The sequence below is a fragment of the Rhea americana genome, unplaced genomic scaffold, assembly GCF_003343005.1.
Source record: "Rhea americana isolate MKP2758 unplaced genomic scaffold, rheAme1 scaffold_344, whole genome shotgun sequence".
NCBI classification, from domain to species: Eukaryota; Metazoa; Chordata; class Aves; order Rheiformes; family Rheidae; genus Rhea; species Rhea americana.
In genome coordinates this window covers 231124-255567 of record NW_028186473.1, presented here as the reverse complement: position 1 = coordinate 255567, position 24444 = coordinate 231124, and the positions used below count along the sequence as shown (strand labels likewise).

Below are 24444 nucleotides of genomic sequence, written 5' to 3'. Positions count from 1 at the left end.
TTTGAAACAAGCAGACTTCCCTAAGTGACAACTGTTGCAGCACTTGCTAGTCGTGTGCCTGGGAAGCCCATGGCACTGCGCACTGCTGGTGCAGGAACCTCACGCAGCTGCGGGCTCCAGCGCAGACAAAGACAGCTGCCGGGGCCGTCACTCACACCGAAATAACTGGCCAGCACCCTCAGCGCAAAGGGTAGTGCAGGAATTCGGCTGAACAGACGGCCAGACAGATTTAGAAAGAGACATTTCAAGGAAGCTCAGAAGGCTCCTGAAGTAAGAGAAGGAGGAGGAGAAAGAGAAAGAGGAGAAGGAGGTGGAGAAGAGAAAGCTGGGGGGGGGGGGTGTGAGCAAGCCCATGTGTATAACCCTCCCTCCCCATATGAGCTTCCACCCCACTCTGTAAAACAGGGTTATTACCAAGCATAACAGAGAGCAGAGATATGAGGAACAGAACTGCATGTGGTTAAATAGCAAGTGCCCACAACCTTGCTAAACAGCTTAGCATAGAAGAACCGCAGTGAGGCAGGAAATAAAAGGGCAGAGGCGCTAACATTTAACAGATGCGCATCAGGGAAAGCATCTCCAAGCATCAGCTAGTTACACTCACCTAAGAGGAAAAATACAAGCCTGTACCTTGACCTAAACCAGAGGCTGCAGGCTTGAGTCATTTTGCCAGGGCTCGAGACGATGCATCTTTTCCTAAGCCACAAAACTGTTATCTCCTGACTAGTGCAGCATGCCGCTAAGTGGCACGCAGCAAGCTTGCAGGTTAGCCACTGGCATTTTAGGGCCGTAAAGTCAGTGATTTTCATTCACCGCTCTGCAATGAGTTTAACGCTCCTCCCATTGCACTAGACAAGCTGCTTTTCAAAGCAGCTGGCATGAACAATCATTTGTGCAGTGATGGTGGAACTAAGAGAACCCTGGAAATTGTTTTCTTCTTCTTGCTTGAAAAAAATTTGCAATGTGTTTCTCTGAAAAGGCATTGAACAGTGACAGGGCACACTGACAAGCAAAGCTGTGGTGTGGAAACACAAGGACAAACTCACCTAAATTCTCATCCTGCAGTCTGCAAACTAATATATGAAGTTGGGAAAGCTTATCAGCTGACTTTGTTCTGTCCATATTGTTCTGATGACAAATTGTTGAGCCAAATTTTAACTATACAGAGTAAAATAATAGCTTTTCCAAATTTTAGTCCTTCACTGCCTGACAGCACATGTATGGAACTGGTGGGCAAAACAGTTACAATGATCAAGTTTCTTACCAGAAAGTGCATTGCAGTGCTGGACTTTGACCATTAACTGTATAACTTGGTAAATATAGATTTAATAGGAAGACTCTAGGTAAAGCAAAATTAAGAGCTACAAGTACACGAAGCACCCTGATTGCTACTTCCCTAATGCCATTTCTCTTAGTATAATGTGTTGAAGCTTATCAGCAACTTACTTACTTAGAAATAACTTTACTATTGATTTCTTTGTAGTGTATTTGTATGGCGATGTCTTTGAAAGACAAATCTTGCTGCTGTTACTGCCACCACCAAGTGACTGCTCTGGCCTGGAGAGCCATGAATGCCTCTAACCCCTCGGCTGCTGTGATTTCCACACAATGCTGCATGGACTGCACATTTTCAGACTACTGGTGTGGCCATAGAGGAGAATACCATCCTGCATTTGAACCACAACATCCTTGAGAAGGAAGCTGAAGTTTAAAAGGGAATAGTTCTGTAATCCAGGCAAGGCCTAAGGGATGAACAGTTCAATCATTAAGCTGCTTTTGCTTTATACTGTGTTATTCAAACTATATCTGCAAAGGTAGCACACCAAGAAAATGGGCACTTTAATTTGCATAATTTCAAAATTAAAGGCTTGGACATCTGTTCAAGAAAGCTGGTGTTTTCACACCTGCTTAAAACTCACGTTTAGAATTTGGCACATTAAGTAAACTGCAAGGTTTTAATGAGCATGCTGGATTCATACTTCAGCTTTCAGTAATCAAAGGAGCAAGTATCATTTTGGAAGTCCATTTTATTTTAAAATATATTTATTTGGCTAAGTAAGTTTTCTATTCATGAAGTGCCTTTGAACGATTTTCCAGTAGTATGGGCTACAATCTTGCCTCCCACCAATGTCTGCTTTCAACATATGGTGCTATAACTTTCACAGAGGAGGGCTAACCATTAACACCTTTTCCAGATGTGTACTTACATTTTTTTCTGCTTGTTGTTAATATGTTCACAAATGCATCCCAGGATGTTTCGAAGAGCAAGAACAAATGTTTTGTTCCAAGGCCAAGTTCCTGAGTACGTTACACCTCCCAATAAGCTGCCTGTGTTTGGTTCATGACAGTAGATTGCAGCCAGAATTTGAAGCTCAACTCTGAAGGTGAATAAGGGGAAAGGGACATGGAGAAAAGGAGCATGAAGAGATTTGTTTCAGGGAGCTTAAATGCAAACAATGAGGTAGTTCCTGTATTCTCCCCATTTAGTTACTTTCACAGGCACTATTTACTAAACCTATAGGAAAAAAAAAGCGCTTTGAAGGTTTCCAAGAATCACTATGTCCCACACTGCCCTCAGGCTGGGCTTCTGAAGACATCCCAGGTGAACATCAATGAAGGGCTGCTACAGCAGTCCTCAAAACTGCCCACCCCTCTGCTGGCAGCTAGGTCCATGCTGCCTAGTAGCAGACGAACCATGCTGGCACACCTACTAGTGAGAAAAGCCTCATCTTTGCTAACGCTGGACTCCCCTCGCACCTGCATGGGTGCCACCACTGCCAGAGCTACCACAGGGCCAAGGTAGCGCAAGGCCAGGGTGATCAGGGGAGCAGAGTCTCCCCCCATCTAGCAGTGGAGACCGTAAGACCATCTATAGCTAGTCACCACAAGTGATTAGCGCTGCTCAACCTTTGYTAAGAAGCATTTTGTCAAAACCAAAGCTACCAGGAGGTGGGAGAGGACAGCAGGAACTTTGGTTGTTGTTTTTAAATAGTTTAGAAAGGAATACACAATGTGGGCAACATCAAAGCAGATTTTTGACACATCAAGCATGGAGCACATCCATGTTTTGAAAAGCCCTTTCTTTTAAAGACTATTTTTTTAACCAAAAGTAGTAAAGGCTAAAATAAAACATTTTGACTTTAAGCATAGTGTTTGAAAGGAAGTGTTAAATACTGCTTTAATTCCAATTCAGAAGACTTAAGTTTTGAACTAGGGAACTTCCTGCCAAACCAGTTCTGATTCCCACTCATATTTAGTGAGAAGCTAGTGGCTGGATATAGAATATCATACAAATGACAGATGCCAGGAATATCCAATTAAAGGAGTGGCTCAATGTATATTTAACACACAAAAGTGCTTCAGCAACCTCAAAGAATCACCTTTTTTTAAAATGGAATTTATTAATGCCTTATATTACTATACAGAAGATCAGTCTGTCAAGATACATAATAAGAGTCCCTATGCAGTTTTTTTTAAAGAAATCTTGATCATATTATGTAATCATGTTAGGTGGTGATGTTAGTGAATACCTTTTTTGCCTATGTTGTAATGTTTGCCTTTCACATTGATTGTATCCTGAATAAAACTAGTTGTGCAGCAAAAGGAATTACTAAATGGTGATGTGAAAAATATCTAACAGCAATAGTGTCTGTCAGGAAAACACTTTAAACAAATTTGTATGTTTATATTGTTTGGTTTTATGTATAAAATGTTCAGAAGTGATGATGTATTATACTGTAAATTAAAGTATTAATGCATGAATTTATTTTTAAATGGTCAAGATACTATTAATTCAAAATCTGTGTCTCAAATAAATTTGAATATAAGTTTTCATTGTCCAGCTCTCTTTAAATCATCAGACTTAAGTTGATCTGAAAGTTATTGGACTTGTATCATAATTTCCCTCAAACTAGAACATCGTACACATCGCGATCTCCAAAATAAGAAGAAAGCAAGGATTGTTACTTCTTTTAGCATAAACAATCTTAAAATTCATCTTTCACAATTTTCAATAACCRACTCACAACACGAAACTGGAGTTGCACAGTCACCACCCGGTCGCCAAGCTGCCTGCACAGCCAGAGGTGGTGGTGACGCAGTCAGAGCAGAGGCCTCCTCGCTGCAGGCACAGATCTGTGCTACACAACTACAGGCCTAACTGGGCATCACTGGCCAACACACAGCTATTCAGGACATCAAATAAAACTAGAACTCAACAAACTGCTTCACACTGCACATATGAAAAGATATCATGAAAAATCCACCTAGCCACATTGCAATAAATCTGAAAAGCTATTACCACCACCAGGTACAATGGATATTTAATCACGATGGATTTAAACAAAAATAAACACAAATATATTAAAACTTGCCTCAGGAAAGCAAAATACCGATACTATTTTATGTCTATAAGCTTTATTGATACTTGGGTTTTTCGGGGTTTTTTGTTTGTTTTTTTCTTTTTTTTTTTACATTTCACAATGCATTCCACAGACTTAGTTCAATACAGCTTAAACTGCAAGTGTATAAATTTTCATTTATAATTTCTTGCATAACAAGGTTTTAAGTTTCCAAACAACAATTGCAGCAGTAGATATTCGGTCCACAGATTATCAGGATTTGAGAGACTGTTTAAGTATTTACTTAAAATCAACTACTGTATGCTTGTGCAAAGTGTATGCTGTAATTTATTTATTATTTTAAATGTATGTGGAGGTTCCTTTGTTCATTCCTTTTTGTTTTTTTCAAACAGCTGATAGTGTTTACAGAGACATTTTAAATTTTTAAGCTTGTGTGCTACAGAGCTAGTCCAGAAATCAGTCAATTCTCTGAAGTATGAAGCACTGTAGAGCAGCTGAAAGATCTAAGCTTTGTGAAACACATATATATATATATATATATATTGGCAATTGATAAAACAATAAAATCACAATACAGCTATACTCATACCAAAAAGGCAAGATTTTTCAAAACTTGCTAAAATGGTATATTCTTCTAAAACATCTCATTTTAGAAAATCTGCATCAATCTACACAGACCATACACAGTGCACAAACTGGGAAGTGTTACCCTCCAATCCACCTGCACTACCTCTTCTTGAACGCAGCAGGGACTACCTCTGATGAAGCAAAATGTACAGCTTTCTCAAATCTTTTTGTATTAGCCAGTGCTGCACACAGGATAAAGAAAGATGATTAGTTTTTAAATCCATACATAGCAGCTTACAATACTTAAGATGATGAAACACGTGGCAGTCAAAACAGTTATTTTTCCTCAAACACTGCGTTGCTAAAAAATAAAGATCTGTGAAATTGCACTGCAATGTCAAGGGTTTTGCTATTCCCTGACCCTCCCTATGTAAATCCAGATGAGTATTTTCCCCCTTAAAAGATGAACTTCCTATTGGTAAGTTGCTTCAGATTTTTTTACTCAGTTTTGCGCTTCAGCCCAGGGATCTTTGCTTGGATCCTGTAAGAAGAGGAAAACAGCACTTTAGCAAGGGGAAAAAAATGTAGGTATGAATGTATTCTTAAAAAAAAACACCAGTCTGAAGATAATCATTATGGCAACACAAAACTACCAATTACACTCAGAAACAGCTAAAACTGCTAAATCCCTCTTTATTCACCCCTCACCTAATGGTTTCAAATAAATCAATTTTTATTAGAAATGTGTGACTCAAGTTTCGTCCAATATTAACAACTGTATCAGCAGGAAAGGAGCTGATTTCATAACCATTCTTCTATTTAAATAAAAAAGGCCTTTCCCTCCATGACTGATGTTCATAATGTATGTTATATACAGAAACAGTACACACATATCAAGAACTCTCAAACATTACTTATAAAGTGAAACAAAAAATAACTCACTTAGCCATCGCATCTTTGACATTCTTGTTCACTAGTCCCAAATAATGATCAATTTGGGCCTGAAATTTAAGACAAGAAATGTTAGCTTTCAGACTGACCCTTCTAAGGAGTTACTTTGCTGCGGGGTAGTCAGAGGCATGCTTTACAGGAAAAAAATGGGACAGAAGGAAGTCAGGAGCCTGTGTGTGTTCACCCCCCAGTTCAGCTCCACTCAGTCCGTTTCCAGTATAAAGCTCCCTCGACTGCGACTGGTGGCCAACAAAAGGCAAGAGCTTCCCAGGACAAAGGCAGACACCGGGGCCGCTGTGCCAAGGAGCAGCCCGGGGCTGCCCTGCCCACCGCAGCTCTCTGTGGGAGATCCTGCTGCTTCAGCTGTAGCCGGCACTAGCAATCGCCTTTGGGAGAGCGCACAACCGCAGGGATGAGCGGTAATACGCAAATAAATCCCTCCCCGGCTGCTGTTTAATCAAACCAGTCGCTAGTGTTCCACCTCCACCTCATGCCCAGGCTGCTCCAACACGAGGGTGCACAACCGAGGCCCCGAGCGAGGGGCAATCAACTCCTCCACATCCCCTCGGCACCACAGACAATCAAGCTTCTTAGGTGGGCTGGGCACGTTAAACGGCTTATGCCTTCGACAGCAGCGTTCAGCTGATCAAGAGGATTGAGGGCCAGGGTTAAGCCACACAAATTGTCCATCATCTTCCCTAAGGGCTACAGATTTCCTTCAGTTCAGAATACTTTATTCTTTTCTTGGGTTATAGAGGAGCTCAGAGCGGAGTCATCTGCTCACAGCGCCCTCCTTTCTCCTTTCCAAGTCCCAGCCTGGCCTTCGTAAAGAGGGGTTGTTTTAGAAAGAGGAGAAGGCACTGTTAAGCCAGAGCTGGCTTATCCCCTTCCTGTGCCACATCCTGACAGATAGTTTCTGCTCAGTTCTGAGTTTCTGCTCAGTTCTGCTATATTTTAATAGTACTCATTTTATTTTGTCTTTTTATCTCCTTCCGTTATGCCAGTCTATCCACTAAAGCAGCACTGGATTGTGCTGAACATCTCCCACTTGCTCCTGGGGCTACAAAATCCATGGAGTTTCAGGACACAAATCCTGAACACCGGCTCCGAAGAAGTTTCTTCAGAAATTGTTTAGAAAATACTTGCATCAGGATTAACATATCCTACCTATTACTGCTTTAGTCCTGTCCAAATCTGGATCAGAGAGACAGAAGGCAAAACCTGGTCAAGCAGGCCTTTTTTGTAACTGCTTGTTTGGGAAGTCTTCTTACACTTCCACCAAAAATGAGGGGAAAGCATGTGCAGTCTGCACTTTCAAAGTGAACTTGCTTTCTCTTGCCCTTGCACTGACTCATGGTTACAGACCTGTGTTTTAAAAGCTTAAAAACTTTTGAAAATTGAAGTAGAAACACAAGAATTAAAAATAAACTAAAATTCACTTCATCAAAACATCTTCATGGTGTATTTAATAATCATATTAAACACTCACCTGATGTCTCTCATAAATAACAGGAACGCTGAAGAGCGAAATCAAAGCTGGAAAGCAACAGACCAAAGGTGTAAGCATGGACAAAGGGAATGGTGTTCAAACAGAACAGACTAGTTTTCAGTGCTTGACATTGTTTTGTTTTTTAAGATGCAAGAAAAAGAAATAACTAAACCACACATAAAAATTGTTGGCAGGTAATTTAAATAGTTCCTATGAGGAAGAGGCACACTATTCTCTAGGTCTTGTTAACAGTACAGTGAGTATGATCACAGCTCATATTCTCACTGCAGGTTTTGCAAATTCCTCACAAAGGACACTTAGGCTTGTGGCTATGCCAATCTATGCATCTGACGACTCCAATCAGCTGCCTTTACGATACCAGAAGCATAAACTTTATCTTCAGTGGGGTGTGACCAAAACCAGTTCGTACCTCCTTGAAGTTGCAACACAACAATAATATTAAAGCAAGGCTAACTCTGAAAGGGAAAAGCACAAGTGAACATGCTTTCAATGATGATACATTGTCTAGAGAATCAGCAGCTTCAAGAAGTTCAACAACGTAATTTGAAACTTCAGTTCTGCACTGATATCAATGTCCTAGAAAAAGGACACACAACTATATCGTCTTGATATACTCTTAAGTAACATAGGAATGGCCTCACAGTATCGAGCTGACTTCAGTACTTTTCCAGGATTGTTAGTTTGTATGCTACGTATCTAACACTATTTAAAACACTTACCCAGTATCAGTAACGTCAGACCATTAAACAAGGCACCAACATAAGTGAATACCCACATCAACACTGCAAACTAAAAGGAAAAAAGTGTATTAGCTCACAATCAGTCTTATAAGAATGTATAAATTAGATCATTCAGTGAGATAATTTCTCTAAGTCCACATGAAGCTAAAATATTCCACACTTTACTTCATACTTGTACATCAAATGTAATTATAGATGAGTGACTAAATGGTCAAAGGGTTTAGTAATAGGATACGGTCTCTTGCTTCTAGGTCATCTGGCTGAATTCAGCCCAAGTCAGCAGTGACCAAAAGCTGTTAGTGGCTGCTCAATGCACTCTGCATTTATACAATCCAGCATTTAATAATGATGGGCAAACACCACTCCTACCTCTCACCCTTCACAGAGATGAGACAAGACATGCAAGTGAGAGGTTAAAGGGATGGCATGTGGCACAGCACATGAAGACGGAGCCAGAAAAAAGCAAGTTGTTTGCTTGGTGGCAGCCCAGCAGCCAGCCAGGAGTTCACCCACCCCTCGGTGCTGCTCAAGCCCAAACTATTACAACCGCACTTCAGCTCAGCAAAGGTTTCAATGAACTGTGGACTAGATCAGGCAGGTGCTTCTGTCACATGAAGATGAAAGACCCATCTGGAAGCTAATGTGGCAAGGTTGGCTTGTTTGTCTTTTTACCTAAAGGCTTAGGGTACTAAAATATTCAGGAAAGTATTCAGAAGTAACTTAAGATGGAAGAAAGCTTTAAATCAGAGATAAGTTCAGAAGCAAAGATGGCCTTCTGTTAACAGACACCTAAATCATCACATTGCTCTGATTTCTGGCTTCATATACTAACTTACACCTAGACGCTGTTCCTTCCCCACTGCCACCCTGCTGACACTGCACTCAGGCAAATCTCTGTTGTGCAGAGTCTCTGCTCTGCTTCATTAGTTTTACACAAAGATCTATAGAAATTACAAACCCTCAGTTTTCTGCCAGGTGGAGCATGCTGGCCCGCAGCCTGTCCCAAGCATACCTCTGACCTATGCGACATGGGGGCTGAAGGCTGCCAGCTCTATTTCTGTGTAGGATTCCTCCGCAAGAAAAACTAGCTGGTTTCTTCTAGTGTTGCACAGTCCATCAGCAACTGAGCAGAAGCTGGATCTGGATGCCAGATGTAGCAGATTTAGCTGTGCTTATTACTCACTAAGCACTGAATTATGCTTTGCATAGTGCAGAGCACAGATGAGACCCCTGGCCCTCTCATCAACTAAGCACATCTGGTTATTTTCTGTGAAAGACACCACAAAGCACTGGAGCAGCCATAGAGACACAGTGCGGAYGCTGCAGCCGGTATCAGTGAGAGAAGAGCTAGGCACAGGGAACAACCGAAGGTGAAGCACTCCAGTAAGCAGGAGATGCACAAAACTACAAGATGGGTACAAAGCACTGGAAGGGGGGAGGAAAGGATGCTGAAGTATTGTGGGCATGGGATGAAACAGAAAGAAGAGGGCAAAGATTTAGACTACAGTAGAATTACTCAAAAATTATGGATCCAAATATTCATTTTTAGTTTCTCTTAAATGTAAACATCCAAATCAATCAAATAAAACAAAACAAAAATCAATAGCCACAGTAAGGTAAGGGCATGAGAATTAATTCAAGCTTAATTACATGAGCCCTGTAACGAAAGTAAAGGTTAGTACTTCAGGATCTTCAGTTGACCTGGTCCTATTCAAAATTAAATAGGACTACTTGCAAATGAGGCAGTTCTTTATCTGTCTGTTCCTTCTAGATGTGACGTAAGCAGCACCAGCAGCATGAAGTTAAGCATGAGACAAGATTGCAACATTATCATCAACTGCACTCCTACTGAAGGAGTTCAGCAGGTTTATCAAGAAAAATAAAGCAGATTTCTCTAGACTCCCTCATGATTCATTCAAACCTTGGCCCAGTTCTGCTCTGCAATGCCAGGGCAAGAGCTGGCTGCCAGCCACTTTGCACAACATGCTTTAACGGAGCATTCAAACGTTCTGCTTTCCAAACAAGTCTGTACGTGCAGTGTGTCCCCTTCCCAGGAAAAGGAGGAAAGCCTAAAACTTTTACTACCGCACAAAAAACCCAAGTTTATGATCATTCTGAACAGAAACTTCTGGTACACTCTGTGCATTCAGTAAAATAAACATGCTGACTTCAAGCATGCACAGAAAACCATCTTGACACCTTTCCAAAGTATCCTCTGCATGAAAATAATTACAGAAGTGAAGCACCAGCCTACCCAGGTAACCTTTAGTAACATTAAACTCAGCAGCATTAACAAAGACTAAGTCAGAAAACTTGAGATCATGTAAGCAGAGAGTAATAGACATGAATCAATCCAGAAGACCAACAGCTGTCAGAACTATCACCAAAACATTCAATTAAATTAAGAAGCACTGAATTTACGGCCAAATAAAATCCAGGAATTGACATTTGACCAAAACAGGCTTTGCTCTTCCCAAAGTCCATTCAAAGCAGTGGCAGAGTTTAATGATGACCTGGGCTGTGCATGCAGTTTTTATCCACTTCACTTATTTGTATTGGGCAGGAGGAGGAACCACTCTGAAACCAGCCCCTCTCCTCGCTGCCTTCTGACTACAAATCTTCAGTAAGGGACAGCTCCTGTTTCAAAGGCTGCGGCCACCAAAACATATGAAGTTCAACAAGAAACACAAAACCCCCTCTGGCAACAGCTTCTGTCTTCACACACTTCTGACAATTAACACATATGGAAGATTCCAGGGATTAAAGTGTTGGTCTCAACCGATTGATGTATTTGTCCTTTTCTTTTTCTCCCTTCTTCTTCTTAGAAATGAGACAAAGTCAGAGAACTTTGCAGAGAAGGCTTACTGCAAATATGTTTAAACACTTCAAACAATAAGCTCTAAGATAGAAAATAAGCAGAAGGCAACCCAGGACTGACCTACAAAGATAATTCTGCTCTTCCCACACACTCCATACAGGACAGAAGGGAATGCAAGGGCCCAAGTTCACTGCATATTGCAATGATACACAAGGAGGAAACTGATATATCTGATGGATTGAACCAAGTTTTTCCTGTTTTCCAAGTTTAATGACTCTCTGGTAACCCAAAGCATCACCCAATTTAATGACAAATCAAGAATGCCCATGTATCAGTTTCTTTACTATAAAATAGTTCAAATTAGCAAAGAGCTCTATTTCCAAAACATCAGCTGAGCAATGACAAATTGAAGGCAACTTGCCTCAGTGTCAGAACAGAAACTCTAGTGATTGTTCAGTGAGGGATGAATCACCAGATGGCTGCACATCAGGACAAAGTACAGTTTTTCCTGGGACTTGCTAGCAAGGGCTCTTTAGGAATTTCAGCTGAAAAGCTGCAAGGAACTTTTCCTTGTGCAGCATAAATATTTAGAACCCAGTTTAACTTTCATGATTGAAGCACTGTTTAATAAAAAAGAAAAAACCTTAACGCTGAGACATAATTTACAGCTAGAATTGTTACACACAATAAACCAGCCTGCAGACAGATTCTATATTAAAGCTTCGTAACTTTAATTATATACAAACATGCTGTTTCCTATAGTGAAGATGTTTAAATTACATGAGCCAAGGTTTGTTCTTCCCCCCCCCCCTCCCCTTCAATCCAGAGCCATTCTGTTATATAAAAACTCAGCATCTTAATGCTCTCCTCAAGCACAAACCCTCCAAATCAGTAACTGCCTGTAAACTGTCCTGACATTCACTGGTTTCATACAAGGTTTGCTCCCAACTATAAATTAGACTAATTAACCTATATAAAATGTTTTAAATGCCAGAAAACGAGAGGGCAAAATGAATTAGTTCAGCTGAATAAACATCTCCATATCATTTTAGAAGCAATTAGAGTGCCTCGAAGACATTCTGTCAGGAATGAATTCTACTTCTAACATAATCTGCCCTAATGGCATTCCTTTGAAAGACAGTGTTGCTGAAAGAGCAGTTCACAGCTATTCACTGCTTCCCTTTCCTTGACTGGAAGGGTTTGTGATCACTATAAAAATGGAGTGGAAATCCTCGTAACTGGTATGTAGGAATGCATCAAAAAGGGTTTCATAATTATTAAAGAATTACAACCTCCCCCCCTTTGTGACTGTCAGTTTGCCTATGATGCACCCAGTTTTAATCAGATCCAAATAAGACTTAAAGCAAAATAATCTTTCTTTAAACACTGAAACTTAATGTTATTAAAAACATAATAAACAAAGAATATGCTCTTTTCCTCTCCCACACATCAAATTTAAATGATCAAAAATGTAACTCTGGTCACACAACAATAATTCTTTTGGTCAAGGCCACAATGCTGTAGATGAATCCTAAGCAACTCAGTCACTGAAGCATGAAGGCGACACAGCTTCCTACAGACCGTAGGGTGACAGTGAGAGATCACTGTCAAAATGCAATCCCTTTGTGGAAACACCACCAAGGCACAGACAGCAACTGGCCCATTTAAGCCATTCTGCCATAAAATGATTGTAGCAATATCAATTGTGTACAAAATCACACCTGAAAATAAGATCCTCTCCCCAGAAGGACGTGAAACCCTGGGGTAATATCCCATCTCCCCTCCACTCTTCCTTTGCAAAACCCAGCCTGTATCACGAGCAGCAGATCCTCAGTACCAGCTCGAGCGCCTGACGATCTCACCATTCTCCAGAGGGAAAGGACTCGTACTGTGGGAGACGTGCACAGCACCAGCTGCAACACTCACATCTACTGTGGCAGCAGCACAAAGCCTTCGCTGTGATGAAGTACGAGAACAGTGAGGGACTGGATTTAGAAGCTGTGGATAGGATTCACAAATCTGCCTCCAATTTCCATGGCAAAATACAAAGACTTTTATAGGATCCTTCCTATTATATTCCAAGCCTTGCTAAAAAGCCTTTCTGCCAATCTCCACTACAACTCAAAGGGCTTTACAAAGCACTTTCTAAATAAGAGATTTACTGGAATATAAATGCAACTTCATTTCAAGATTTAAACTCAGTAAACAATTATTTGAAAAACAAAGACAGTAAGATCAAAAGAAGAGAATGTAATTGTCACAGAACAAAACTGAAGTATCTCCAACCTCTTCCCTGTCCTCATTTCTTCACTGTTAATTTTGCTTAAAGCACATTAAATACTACTTGAACATACTGAGATACCAGTTACTCAATACTGCATGTTTTAGGCAAAGTAACTTGCAAAGGAACAGTTATTCACATCCAAATTTCCCTCCAATACAGTAATCAATAAACCCTTGGGACTGGAATAAAGTGTCCACCTTCCCAGCAAAATAAGGGGCATCATTCAGTCTCCATCCTTCCTCTTCATCAAAAGCAAAGAGCAAAGACAGGGACATCAGAACTTCTACCGTTTAAGGGAACTAACTGTTGCTAGTCGCTTACTAGGCTCAGTACAGAAAACAAAAACAAATCCAAACCGTGCCAATCTACCCTAAATTCAGATTTTTAAGTGGAAGAGATACACTGCAGTGACACATTTTGTAAGGCCATGCTGAATCAGTGTCTTGTTTTCTTAAAAGGCTTCTGCTTTTAAGCACCAGCAAGGAGGTGTAATGGCCAACCTGGATGCAGCCAGAGCTCATTTCAGTTTTCCATTCAGAAGTGCAAATGAAGTTATTCACACTATTACTGCATGCAGAACTTTATAGAGTTCACTTAAACACATTAAGAAATGAATATGCTCCTCGAAAACCAAAGCCAAAATGTTCAGTACTTCCAATAAACAAAACTCAGTATTAATTTATACAGAGCCAAAGATATTATTACTTATTGTAAATGTGAATGAACAACAAGCTTTTCTAACCTTCTAGGTCAGTAAGGAAAACATTTACGYAGCAGCACAAGTCTGTCATCTCTACAGCTAAAGCAAACTTACCTTCAGAGAATCAACTAAATCATCAACTAGGAAGAGGCGTCTCAGCTCTTTGACTGTGCCATTAATGTGACCAAGCACAACATTACTGTATTTCTGAATAAGCTCTTCAGACACAGCTAGATCAGATTCCAGGTAAGCCCTGAAAGGAGAAGGGGTTGGGGGTAAGGAAATATGAAATTCACTACAAAGTTTTACCAAAACAGCAATATCACCACACAGTAAGTTGTTATAAAGCAAAAACTGTGAGTGTGAAGAGTGCTAAAAAGATAGAATAGATCTAGCCTAAGTTATTCTTAGGTGGCAAAAGTGAACCTCCAAAAGAGAAAAAAATGCATTAAAAGAAATAATATCTTTTGTTCTCACTGCTACATTGTGCTACTGTATTTATCAAGTCACACACAGAGGCTTATCTAAACGATGGAAAAAAAAAAGAAAAAGAAAGATGCATGCACTAATATGTGCTAGAGCTCTAACACAGACTACAAGGATTATGAGTGGCCAAAACAGTGTCCAGCACCACTGATGCAGTTGCTGTTTGGCCTACAAAAGTTTCTTACTACTCCTCAGCACACGCTGGCATCTATTACATTAATATTATTACATTAATAAGGTTAATGTATTAAAAAAGACAGAGAGAACATGCAAATGATCCTATGGTTTTTGCTACTGTATTAGAAAAAAAGCCCTTAGAAGTCTAATATTCTACCAGACTATTCTATGTTTCTCAGACAAATGTAAAACGTCCTACAAGACTGCTGGGRTTTTTCTAATAGAAAAAAAAGAATAGCAGAAGCTTCTGCCTATATCCTTTAAGGGAAAGCTAAACATGGTGTTGTAAAAAGTCCCTAAACAAATTCAAATACTTTAAATGGCAACCACTTCAAGGCTGCATATCCACGTTCTGCTATCCACTTAGTTTGAACCCACATACCCTCCTTAGCTCATCAGCCAGATATTCAGCATCTGAACCAAGAAAAAGTAAATTGATCACATGTATGTGTTCTTCACTGTCAAAGTGAATTCCCCTATAAACATCCTTCTTGCAGCTGAAGCTATACACATGAAAGTTAAACAACCAGGTATATAGGACAAGGATATCTGGAACCCTCTTAGTAATATTGGTATTCTTAGATATAATAGAACAAGTTTCAGTTGTTCTCTTTAAGAAAGAACTTACTGGTTAATGTGGAAATGCTGTCTGGCTACTAAAGAGGACTACTGGGGGAACTATAAGGAGGAATGCTTTACCCTAAAAAGAAACAAAGGAATGCCACAAAAAGCCTTGATGGGGAAAAACAGGCACTGAGTTTACAGAAGGTAGGTGTCTAACATTGCTACACTGAATGTTGTTGTCAATTGTTCAGATATATTTCTACAGTAGAACAAAAAAATGGAAAGCAAATACTACTTTTTTTCCTACAGTTTTGTCCTGCATCTGTTTTAAGTTGAGATTGGCTTCTACTGGGCAAACGAGCCGCTACATATAGTCAGAGAGGAACGGAGGTAAACTTGAGAAACCCTTTCACTTTGACTCATTGAAGATGAGAAAAAGAGAATGAGAATAATTAGCAATGCCACCAAATTAATAAAACAGTGGAAAAGAAGGAGTCAAAGTTTTTGTAAGATGCAAGGGAAATTGAGACTGAACCACATCACTCTTTTATTAAAAAAGGAGAAAAGGAAGTACGGTCAGTGTGAGACAGAGCTGGTATTAAAACAGGAAACATGCACTCTTAGTAATTACTTTAACAGATTACTATGTTTTTACTGCTTTTAAAAGGCAACTCTACAATAACAGGTATGATCRTACTCTACGCAGGAAAGAGCACGAATAAAGATAACCATATTCCCATATTGCAGGAAAATACATATACGGTATGCACCAAGGACTTAGCTTATTTTTTAGAACAATTAAGGTTCTCAAAAAGACGAAGTTGTTTAACTCAGTACTTCAACCCTTCAATTTTCTTCAAAGTCCAAGTTTCTGGATTTCTTATTTGGGCAGGCTGCAATGAACCTGGACTCCAAATCTAAACAGCTGATTACAAGGCAGCTTTACACATGAAGAACATGACTGTGCTCTTATACACCCAAATGTTAAGAATATATTCCTTGAAAATATTCCCCAAAGAATCTTTTTGGACATGGTTAAAGACTCCCTACTGCATTTATTCTCATTTTTGCTAAATAAACTACCCTGGAAGCTTATAATCTCTTTAATGTTCCTCAAATTTTGTACACCATCTGTCACTGGTTCACATTTTAAAGGCTACACCATTTTAAAATGTGCATATTATCCATTACATTGAAGTACTTATGTTTTTTAATGCAACTTGACATCACCTTGCCTTCCCAGGGAAATCCCCTGTACCAAGTCCTCAATGCATTTTGCTTACCATTTTTCATGCCTACTGAGAAAAACTGAATGGGGGTGGGGAGGAGTAATCATAGTCTGAATAACAGGTTTCTCAGTACAGAGGATGTTTACATTACTATGCAATATTATGGCATACATCATCAAATGCTTTTAATAAGATCAATAATGCTGTTCTCAAAAACAAAACACTTTTTTATGAAAAGAAAAACCTCACCTAAATGGATGGCCTTCATCAGACTTTTGGATTGCCTGGATAACTCCTTTGTATATCCTAAAGCTGATGGTCACAGACAGCAGGGCCAAGGCAATGTAAGCTGTCACACTCACGATGCTGAACACTGTTAATGAAAGCAGCAGGAACAAGCTGGCACCAAACACCACTCCTGTCTTCTTAATGTCTCGCCAGTAAAGGAGGTCAACAACTAAAAGTTAAAAAGGTAAGATATTAGAACAAGATACGTCTTTCATCCATAGGACAACAATAAATGTGATTCATTTGACTGCTGAGAGTTGTAAGAATAGAACTCGAGATTGCACTGTCAAACCAGAGTTGAAATTACAGCTAAAAAATAAGCATTTTTAGCACTGATTTTTCATTGCCCTTCAGATTTTTTTGGATTACTACTAGGATTACTTCAAATGCAATTGCTAAAATTTAAGAACAATTCTGCCCTAAAGCAACATCAAAATTAATCTCTTCAACTACTCTTTTCTGCACTAAAAGCACAGAGGATTGTGCTTCACCTCATTTTATTCTTGTGGATTTTGCAGAGGTTGTTCACTGAAGAGATTGTTTCCCTTTTAGGACATATAACACAAACCCTAAACCATGACACCATTGCAGGTCCAATGAAGGCTAAGAGTTATTAGCAGTTTGTTTTGGTTTTGACTGAAGGCATTCCTGTCCGCATATACAATACTGATCATGGATGATGGGGCACCAAGAGAGAATCATGTCACTGAATTTTCAATTAAGGCTAAATCTGCAGCACCACAGTACAAAAACGCTTCATTTGTAAACAGAGCTTATTTATTTGATACTCATCAAGACACAACTAAGGACATAGTATGATGCTATTTTTAGTGTCATTCTTTAGAGTAAACCATACTCTTGCACAAATCACAGGCAACAGCTTAAGAGGTCCACTGCAGTTTCATTGAGGTGCAATGCAGTGTACCAGGTTGATTACCTTTTTGAATTCAGTCTCTGGCATCTCCACTGCTGAGTACATAACTGTACAGGGTCATCTAGTCTAGTTCAGTTTTATACTTCATTGCRAAATAATAAAACTCACTTTTTAATATTTTCTACTTCCACAGCTGATCTGTTTTTCACAAAAATAAATTCTGTTTCCATATCAAACCTGCTTACAGGTTTTTCACATTAGTGAAAATGTAAGAGCTTGTTAGATATAGAACAMGATAAATCATAGCAAAATTATTAGAATCACAAAAAAGCTACAAAAGCTTAGTAAGCCTATCTCATCCTAGCCATCACAGAAATCAACTRTAACACAGCATATCACAATTCAGAGCAGATTCTTATTCTGAATGACTGATTAAGAAACAATTTGAAAATAATATTTGACTATTAATTCTTATAGGATGGAAATGGRAACACAACATTAAATATTTATTTGTCATTGCAGAGCAAATCTGCATAATTATTTTGTGGCAATTTAACATGAAAATGCTACTGGTGCTATGATGCAATTTCACAACATTTCAGAAGCTGAGGTCCTTTTCCAGTTATTTCAGTAGGGAAACTGAACAACAAGCACTGGACAGATAACTCTGGTCTTAAAGTAGCCACTTTCAGACTGCAAAATATTCTCCTCAAATATTTAATTTTGGTTTTAAGTAGATATTTTGAAAAACTTTACAAAAATTCTACACGTTACAGATTACCTCAGATTACCACTCAATCCTGGTCCCTTTCTTGGTTCTCATATTCAGATGACTAGTAGTGCAGCAAATAAAATATAATAAAAAACTAAGCAGCCAGTCAGACCAGATTCCCAATGTATTTCACCATGGGACTCCACAAGCAGCCAACTAAAGGAGACGACACCACCGCTCTCAGAAGAGCATCACTTTAAAGTGCCTATCAAATTGCAGCAAAATCTCTCCACTCCCAAGTGTTTCCACACACACTGCTGACCTGTTACTGCTTTCTTCACATTACATTCAAGCTTTGTTTTTATTTTCCTTGACAAACAAATGAAGCTCTAAGCCAAAGCAAGTACTGCTACTCTTTAGAATTTATAAAAATCAAATGGAATCARGTGGTAACACACTGTACCTTGAACTTGGTTATAAGAAATGTGAAAGATGAAAATTCAGCCGAATGACCTTTTCCAAAATATGAGAAACAAAGGCAGATTTCTGAAATTAAAGTACACTGCCAGTGCCAAAAGGTAACTATCAAGTCTTTTGTTCTCAGTAATCAGTAACTGAAGTCACTAAGTGAGGAGCTCCCAGACCAAAGTTAAGGTGCACATAAGCATTTGTCCTCACTTTGTCTCTACTCCTTTTGGRCATCTACCAAATAAACCTCTGCAGAGCTACACATATATCTTGTTTCATTGTAAATTCTTCAAAGAGAAATTTAGTGTTATAAAAGTCACCTGAAAGACTGATTTTTTAATTCGTAGTCCAGGAGATTAAATGAGGAAAGTGGTTTATATTTTCTAACTGATCAAAAACAGGTGTTTAACATTTCTGTCTGAAGTAAAGTTAAAAACAAAAAAAAAATCAAAAAAATTACTAGAATCAGCTTTCTGGCTTTAACTTGAATGCAATATATTCACAGGAAATTAAAAAAAAAAAAGAACAAAAACCCAACCAATTCTCAGGAATAGCACAGCAAAGCAGTATCTTTCCTTACAGAAAATGTCTTAGCTTAATTTTATACAATATGTGCTATAATCTCATGCATTTAACGCAAGTATTCCAGGCCTATTCTAAAGCAAGAACAGCTGCCTACATTTGGTAAGCACGAACTGTCACTTGGCATATCTAAAAATAGTACTGCTAGCATCCGTGCCTTACATGCAGAACTCATCCAATTACATTTTGCTTTTAAAGCAAGTGCTGTGATAGGCAGTTTAATCACTATATTTTCCAAAGTCTCTTCTTTCCCTCACCGCCATTTAAGTTAAAGCTGAACAATTTCATATTGTTCTGTAAGACAAAAACAAGCGCTGGTATTTAATCTGAAAATCATCTTTTAAAAAAATTTTGAATCAAATACCCCTCCCCCCCTTTTTTTTTTTTTTTTTTTTGCAAAGGGAAATTAAAAGCCTTGAGATTTTTGAGAGTCCTAAATCCATATGCATTAAATAGAATTAAAAAAAAAAAAGCGCGAGAGACACTAACCAATTTTGGCATCCATCTTGAGTTTGCTTGCATGCACCCAGCTCTTGTGCAGCTGACTAGCTAGAGCCTTTTCACTTCCTGCTGGGGCACGCAAGGGTCAGCGGAGCTACGCAACTGCCTGCGGCGGCGGCTCGCAGCGGCTCGCAGCCCCCAGCCAATGGCCGCTGCCCGGCCGGGGCTCAGCCCTGGCGCGGCAGCTCCGCAGCCCGGCAGAGCCCCGTCCGCCGGGGCGTCGCGCTAACAGCTGCTCTGCGTCTAGTGTTTGAAAAGCCGACCGAAAGACGGGTTTCAGCAGCGGGCAAAGACTACGTTAGCGTAAAGAGAAGGAAGATGAGAACAACAGAAATGGCTTACGATTTACAAACACTGCCTGAAGTACAACCATTTCCACCAACCGTCCTCTGATCCAGAAGGTAAGCAAAAATTCTTTACGTTAACTTCATTTAAAAACAGTAAAAATAAGCTAGAAGCACAAATAAGTGCCTTTTCTGGAACAATTTTAGAATATGCTGTGCTGTACTAAGTATCATAAAAGAGTAGCTTTCAGTGCAGCTGTGGTGCAGAATATCAGCTGTTACCATGGCTATTAAGGTATTACTATCAGACAGAGCTTACGTTGCTATTAATTTCTTTTTACAGAGGCATTTTCCAGTTAAGCTTACTAATTAAACTTCGTATGTACATGTGACAGTGATCTTCAGGGTTTCCACTGATCATTTATGTGGAGGATCTAGCAGGTAAGATCAGAAGCAGCAGTTTCACTTTCAAGGCCAAGCCAGGTGCGAGCCCACAGGGGCTGGAGAAAGACCCAGGCACAGGGGCAGCCCCCAGAGAGCCGCCAGGGGAGGGCGAGAAGGGGCCAGCCCAGCACCTGCCTTTCCCATGCTGGCTTCACAGGAGCCTGCACAGCATTTGGGTCTCAACGAGCTCAGATTCAAATCTGCAGGTACCACAAAAAAAAAAAACTGCGATTCATTTTGAGGACTTTTCTAGAAAAGAACTGGGCCCGAAGGAAAGCCTTCAGTCTGGCTTCATTCAGAGTTTGATCACAGGAAGGCAATAAGGCAGGACTGAAACACTGGCGATGGAGCTGCAGGAACACTTGCTTGGAATCGCGTTCCAAGCACCGCGCAGTCCAAGCGAGCTGTGTTATATCCAGGTAAACAAACCAGAGTACACCCTTGATCTCACAGTCCTGCCAAGATTTTCCTGTATACCCCAAGGAGCCTCATTTCAATGAAATTCCAGTCATGCTACAGAGAAGGTTTTAAACAAGTCTCATCAAGTGAGCAGAGTCTTCCAAGCGCAAACAGCATCAGAAGACTGGCTTTTAATGTTTTCAAGACTTCCTTCATCATAGTGACAGCATGACTTTTTTTAAAGTATGGCTTGACATAACATGAGAGGAGCTGGTACAGACCGGGCCATAAAATTGCTGAGTCACTTTGCCCTAATCCGATACACTGGAAACTGGTTTGGTCTGTGACTGCAAGTCAGTAACAAAAACAATCCTGGGCTGGTAAAACAGCAGGGTTATACTACCGTTGTGCATGCTGCCAAGTACATGGAGCCGACTTCAACCCACAGAGGCTTCCCTGTCCTAGGGTAGCTGCTGCAAAGCAGTGGCAGGTCCAGTGGGCCTAGCAGGCTTGTCTAACTGTACCCCAAGGGCCAGAAAACAAGTCTGCATCACACATGCTTCATTTTGACACATCTGCCCCAAATCCCCAGTAATTAAAATAAATAAATAAGTAAAAAGGTGCAGATTGCACTAAGTACATGCTAGAAAGAATCATAGAATGGTAAGGCTGGAAGGGACTTCTGGAGGTCATCTAGTCCAACCCTCAGCATAGCCCATACGGGGATGGAACCCGCAACCTTGGCATTAGCAGCACCACGCTCTAACCAACTGAGCTAAACCTGCCCCCAAAACTGTGTGTGTGTGTGTTGGGGGGGGAGGGGGTTGTATGGACTTTCATAGACTCATAGAATGGTAAGGTTGAAAGGGACCTCTGGAGATCATCTAGTCCAACCCTCAGCATAGCCCCGTACAGGCATTGAACCCATGACCTTGGCATCAACAGAATGAAGTCCAGCACTAGCTAGCTACCACCTATTATTAGTGAGCCAATGTGGTATTTTTGTCTCATTTGTACTTATCCATATACAGGTACACGTGCACATGCAAATACATCAATCACAGAATCGGTAAAGAAACCATTCTAAAGCTGATTACTTACAATAAAGTTTTTTAAAAACAGTAACTACAAAAGCCTGTGCAACTTCCTTCCACCATTTTACTAACCTGAAACAGAATTCAGAGTTGTTTTCAGTACATTATTCAAAAAAACAAAACAAAAAAACCCACAAAAAAGTGTTTTATAGCCTTGGAGTACAGCTGTTGCATTCATCCTACCATTACCGTTATTCAGTCTTAAAAAAAGAAGTCAAATCTAATTATTTGTAGACATAATGGGGGGAGGAAGAGAGAACAATCAATTTTATATCATCCCTTGATTACTCCATGGGGGCCTGACTATGTATTGCTTCAACACTTCTGAATATGCTATAAATATAGGTCATACCATCTCCAGGGTAAACGTATTTCATTCTGCTTACCTAGCTGACTGATACCACAGCTTAAGACTTTTACCACTCCTACAATATTGCTTTCTCAACTAGCATGGACGTAGCAGAGAAAACATGCAGACCAAAATTAAGTTCAGGTTGCCTTTAATTAGAAAATATTGCTTCAAGCAGAAAAATCCAACTGCGAACCATACTTTTCACTCTTCTCTAGTTTTAGATTCTAAAAATTTTAAGTTCTTTTTTGAGCAAGGAAAGAGAATTATGTTGTAATATTTGTTTCTATATTTACTTTGGGGCAAGATGAGTAATCTGTCCCTGAACTTTACCCATCATTTTCCAGGCCTCCAGARCCTGATACAACAGAGGAAGAAAATGTGGCACAGGGCTTCTTCATCTCTTTATCAACAAATGCTATCAGAAACCATATTAGAACAGGCTTCAAGAACATGACTGTCAAAGCTCAGTTGCAAAAGAAGAGGAACCATACTGTTCTGCTTCCTCAAAATACTCTTGGCTTGCTCTATTTCATTTCTTTTTCTAGGCCCTAGCTCTAAAAAGTTACATTACAATTAAACCTCAAGACAGCCTGGGGACTTCCTTGGAGGGGGGAAGGGAAAATCAGGTACTAAAATAGCTTCATCTGCTTGAGAGAACACCACTATATGAGAACAGGGTGGTGGGAGAAGAGGAATTTAAGCCATTGCTAGTCATACCAGCACAAAATAAACACATAAGACAGGATCAGGTAAGCCTATTTGCTACCCTTTCTACTACATGCTAGTCATGTTGACATTTTGCAAAGAACCCAGTTTTACAGAACTCGACTTACTGGCCTCTAAGCTAGTGCTAGAAAGCCAAGAAAGTCACAGCAGTATGGCCCTGCCRCACCTATACTCCTTTGGGTCCTAAACTAGTGTCTCCATGCAGCACTGGCCTCCTCCATGGGGCCATAACAACATAGGTTGTACTGATTTTGGTATTCCTGTAACTGCCCTCCTATGCAGTGCAGATACCCCCATGATGGGCAATTAATTTTAGAGACTCCATTCGCCTCAGAGCCTCAAATTCCAGGCTAGAAAATGTCTGCTTTCAGTTGCGGTGAGGGACAGACCATCACTAATCCTGCTCATGGTGTTTCAAAAGAAAACCTGAAAATGGGGTCTGAATACCCAAAGGTAATTTGCCTTTTGATTTTTACAGAAATCTTTCCTCTCCACCCTCCTTGTTTTTTTTAAGCTCATGAATTGGCCTGACATACGGAGGGAGCCGCATATTAAGAACATCCTACTAAATGCTACAGGAGAATTTTTCCTAATACTTCCTAATACAGTTCTTTCATTAAAGCTTAGAATTTGAAAATCTGTCTTCCAAACAAAGAGTTTTCCCACKCCGGCACTTTTTTGCTACATATACAGGTTCTTTATGGATTTTATAGGACTTATGGATTCTAGACATCCACCAATTTTGCCCAAAAGAAAAAAAAATACAAATTTGAAACAAGTTTTAAAAAGGAGGAAAGCTTCAGAAGTGGGAGTACCACATGTGACAGGACCCCTTTAAGAAGTCATTCAAGTATCCCAAGATGATTAAAATTTTTTAAAGCCTGTCTTGTTGATAAAGTTTGAAGATTATGTATTCAAGTAAGGCTTAAACTCTTACACACTGAGTACTAATAATGATCCAGAGAGATTTAAAATGGTGATCTCCCATTGGTGGTTTCAGGGACAAAGGTCAGAGCCACRCTAATTTAAGGCTAGCTACTTATTTACTAAAACATTTTTGATTATGCCTATAAATTCTAAAAGTTAACACAATTTTATCTACAATTCAACAGAATTATGAAAAATCCTAGGCAAACCCCCCCCACACACATTTTTAAGGCAAGAAAGGAAAAAACATACAGTCTGCTACATTTACATCCAGTTCCTTCTCATAAAATTAGTAAGCTACATGAAATGCAGACACCAAATTATCTTTTGAGTTAACRATTAATATTATTAAATTATTAATAATTACACTAATATTTGTGCAGCAAAACATGCTGGTCTTTAATAT

The 24444-nt window shown here is 39.7% G+C and overlaps 2 protein-coding genes and 1 long non-coding RNA gene across 10 annotated transcripts in view; 2 read left to right on the top strand and 1 right to left on the bottom strand.

The window, feature by feature from the left end:
* The window catches only part of EML6 (EMAP like 6), a 148482-nt gene extending 145148 nt beyond the window's left edge, over positions 1–3334 (top strand). Inside the window, exon 41 of the mRNA XM_085311587.1 lies at positions 1484–3334. Within this exon, the coding sequence (XP_085167713.1) occupies positions 1484–1508 (25 nt within the window). The 3' untranslated portion in view covers positions 1509–3334. The remainder of the gene's footprint in view (positions 1–1483) is intronic.
* A 42-nt stretch (positions 3335–3376) lies between these two features.
* Positions 3377–24444, bottom strand: part of RTN4 (reticulon 4) — a 68386-nt gene continuing 47318 nt past the window's right edge. For all 8 annotated transcript variants that reach the window (XM_085311581.1, XM_085311582.1, XM_085311578.1 and 5 more), the window contains 6 exons: positions 16637–16844; positions 14046–14184; positions 8109–8178; positions 7369–7415; positions 5871–5929; positions 3377–5469 (listed from right to left, as the gene is read on the bottom strand). In XM_085311581.1, coding sequence (XP_085167707.1) covers positions 5427–5469; positions 5871–5929; positions 7369–7415; positions 8109–8178; positions 14046–14184; positions 16637–16844 — 566 coding nt within the window. In that variant the 3' untranslated portion in view covers positions 3377–5426. The remainder of the gene's footprint in view (positions 5470–5870; positions 5930–7368; positions 7416–8108; positions 8179–14045; positions 14185–16636; positions 16845–24444) is intronic.
* On the top strand, positions 19927–21571 carry LOC146592140 (uncharacterized). The gene is made up of 2 exons (XR_014896667.1): positions 19927–20213; positions 20440–21571. It is a non-coding gene; the product is annotated as an uncharacterized LOC146592140 (long non-coding RNA).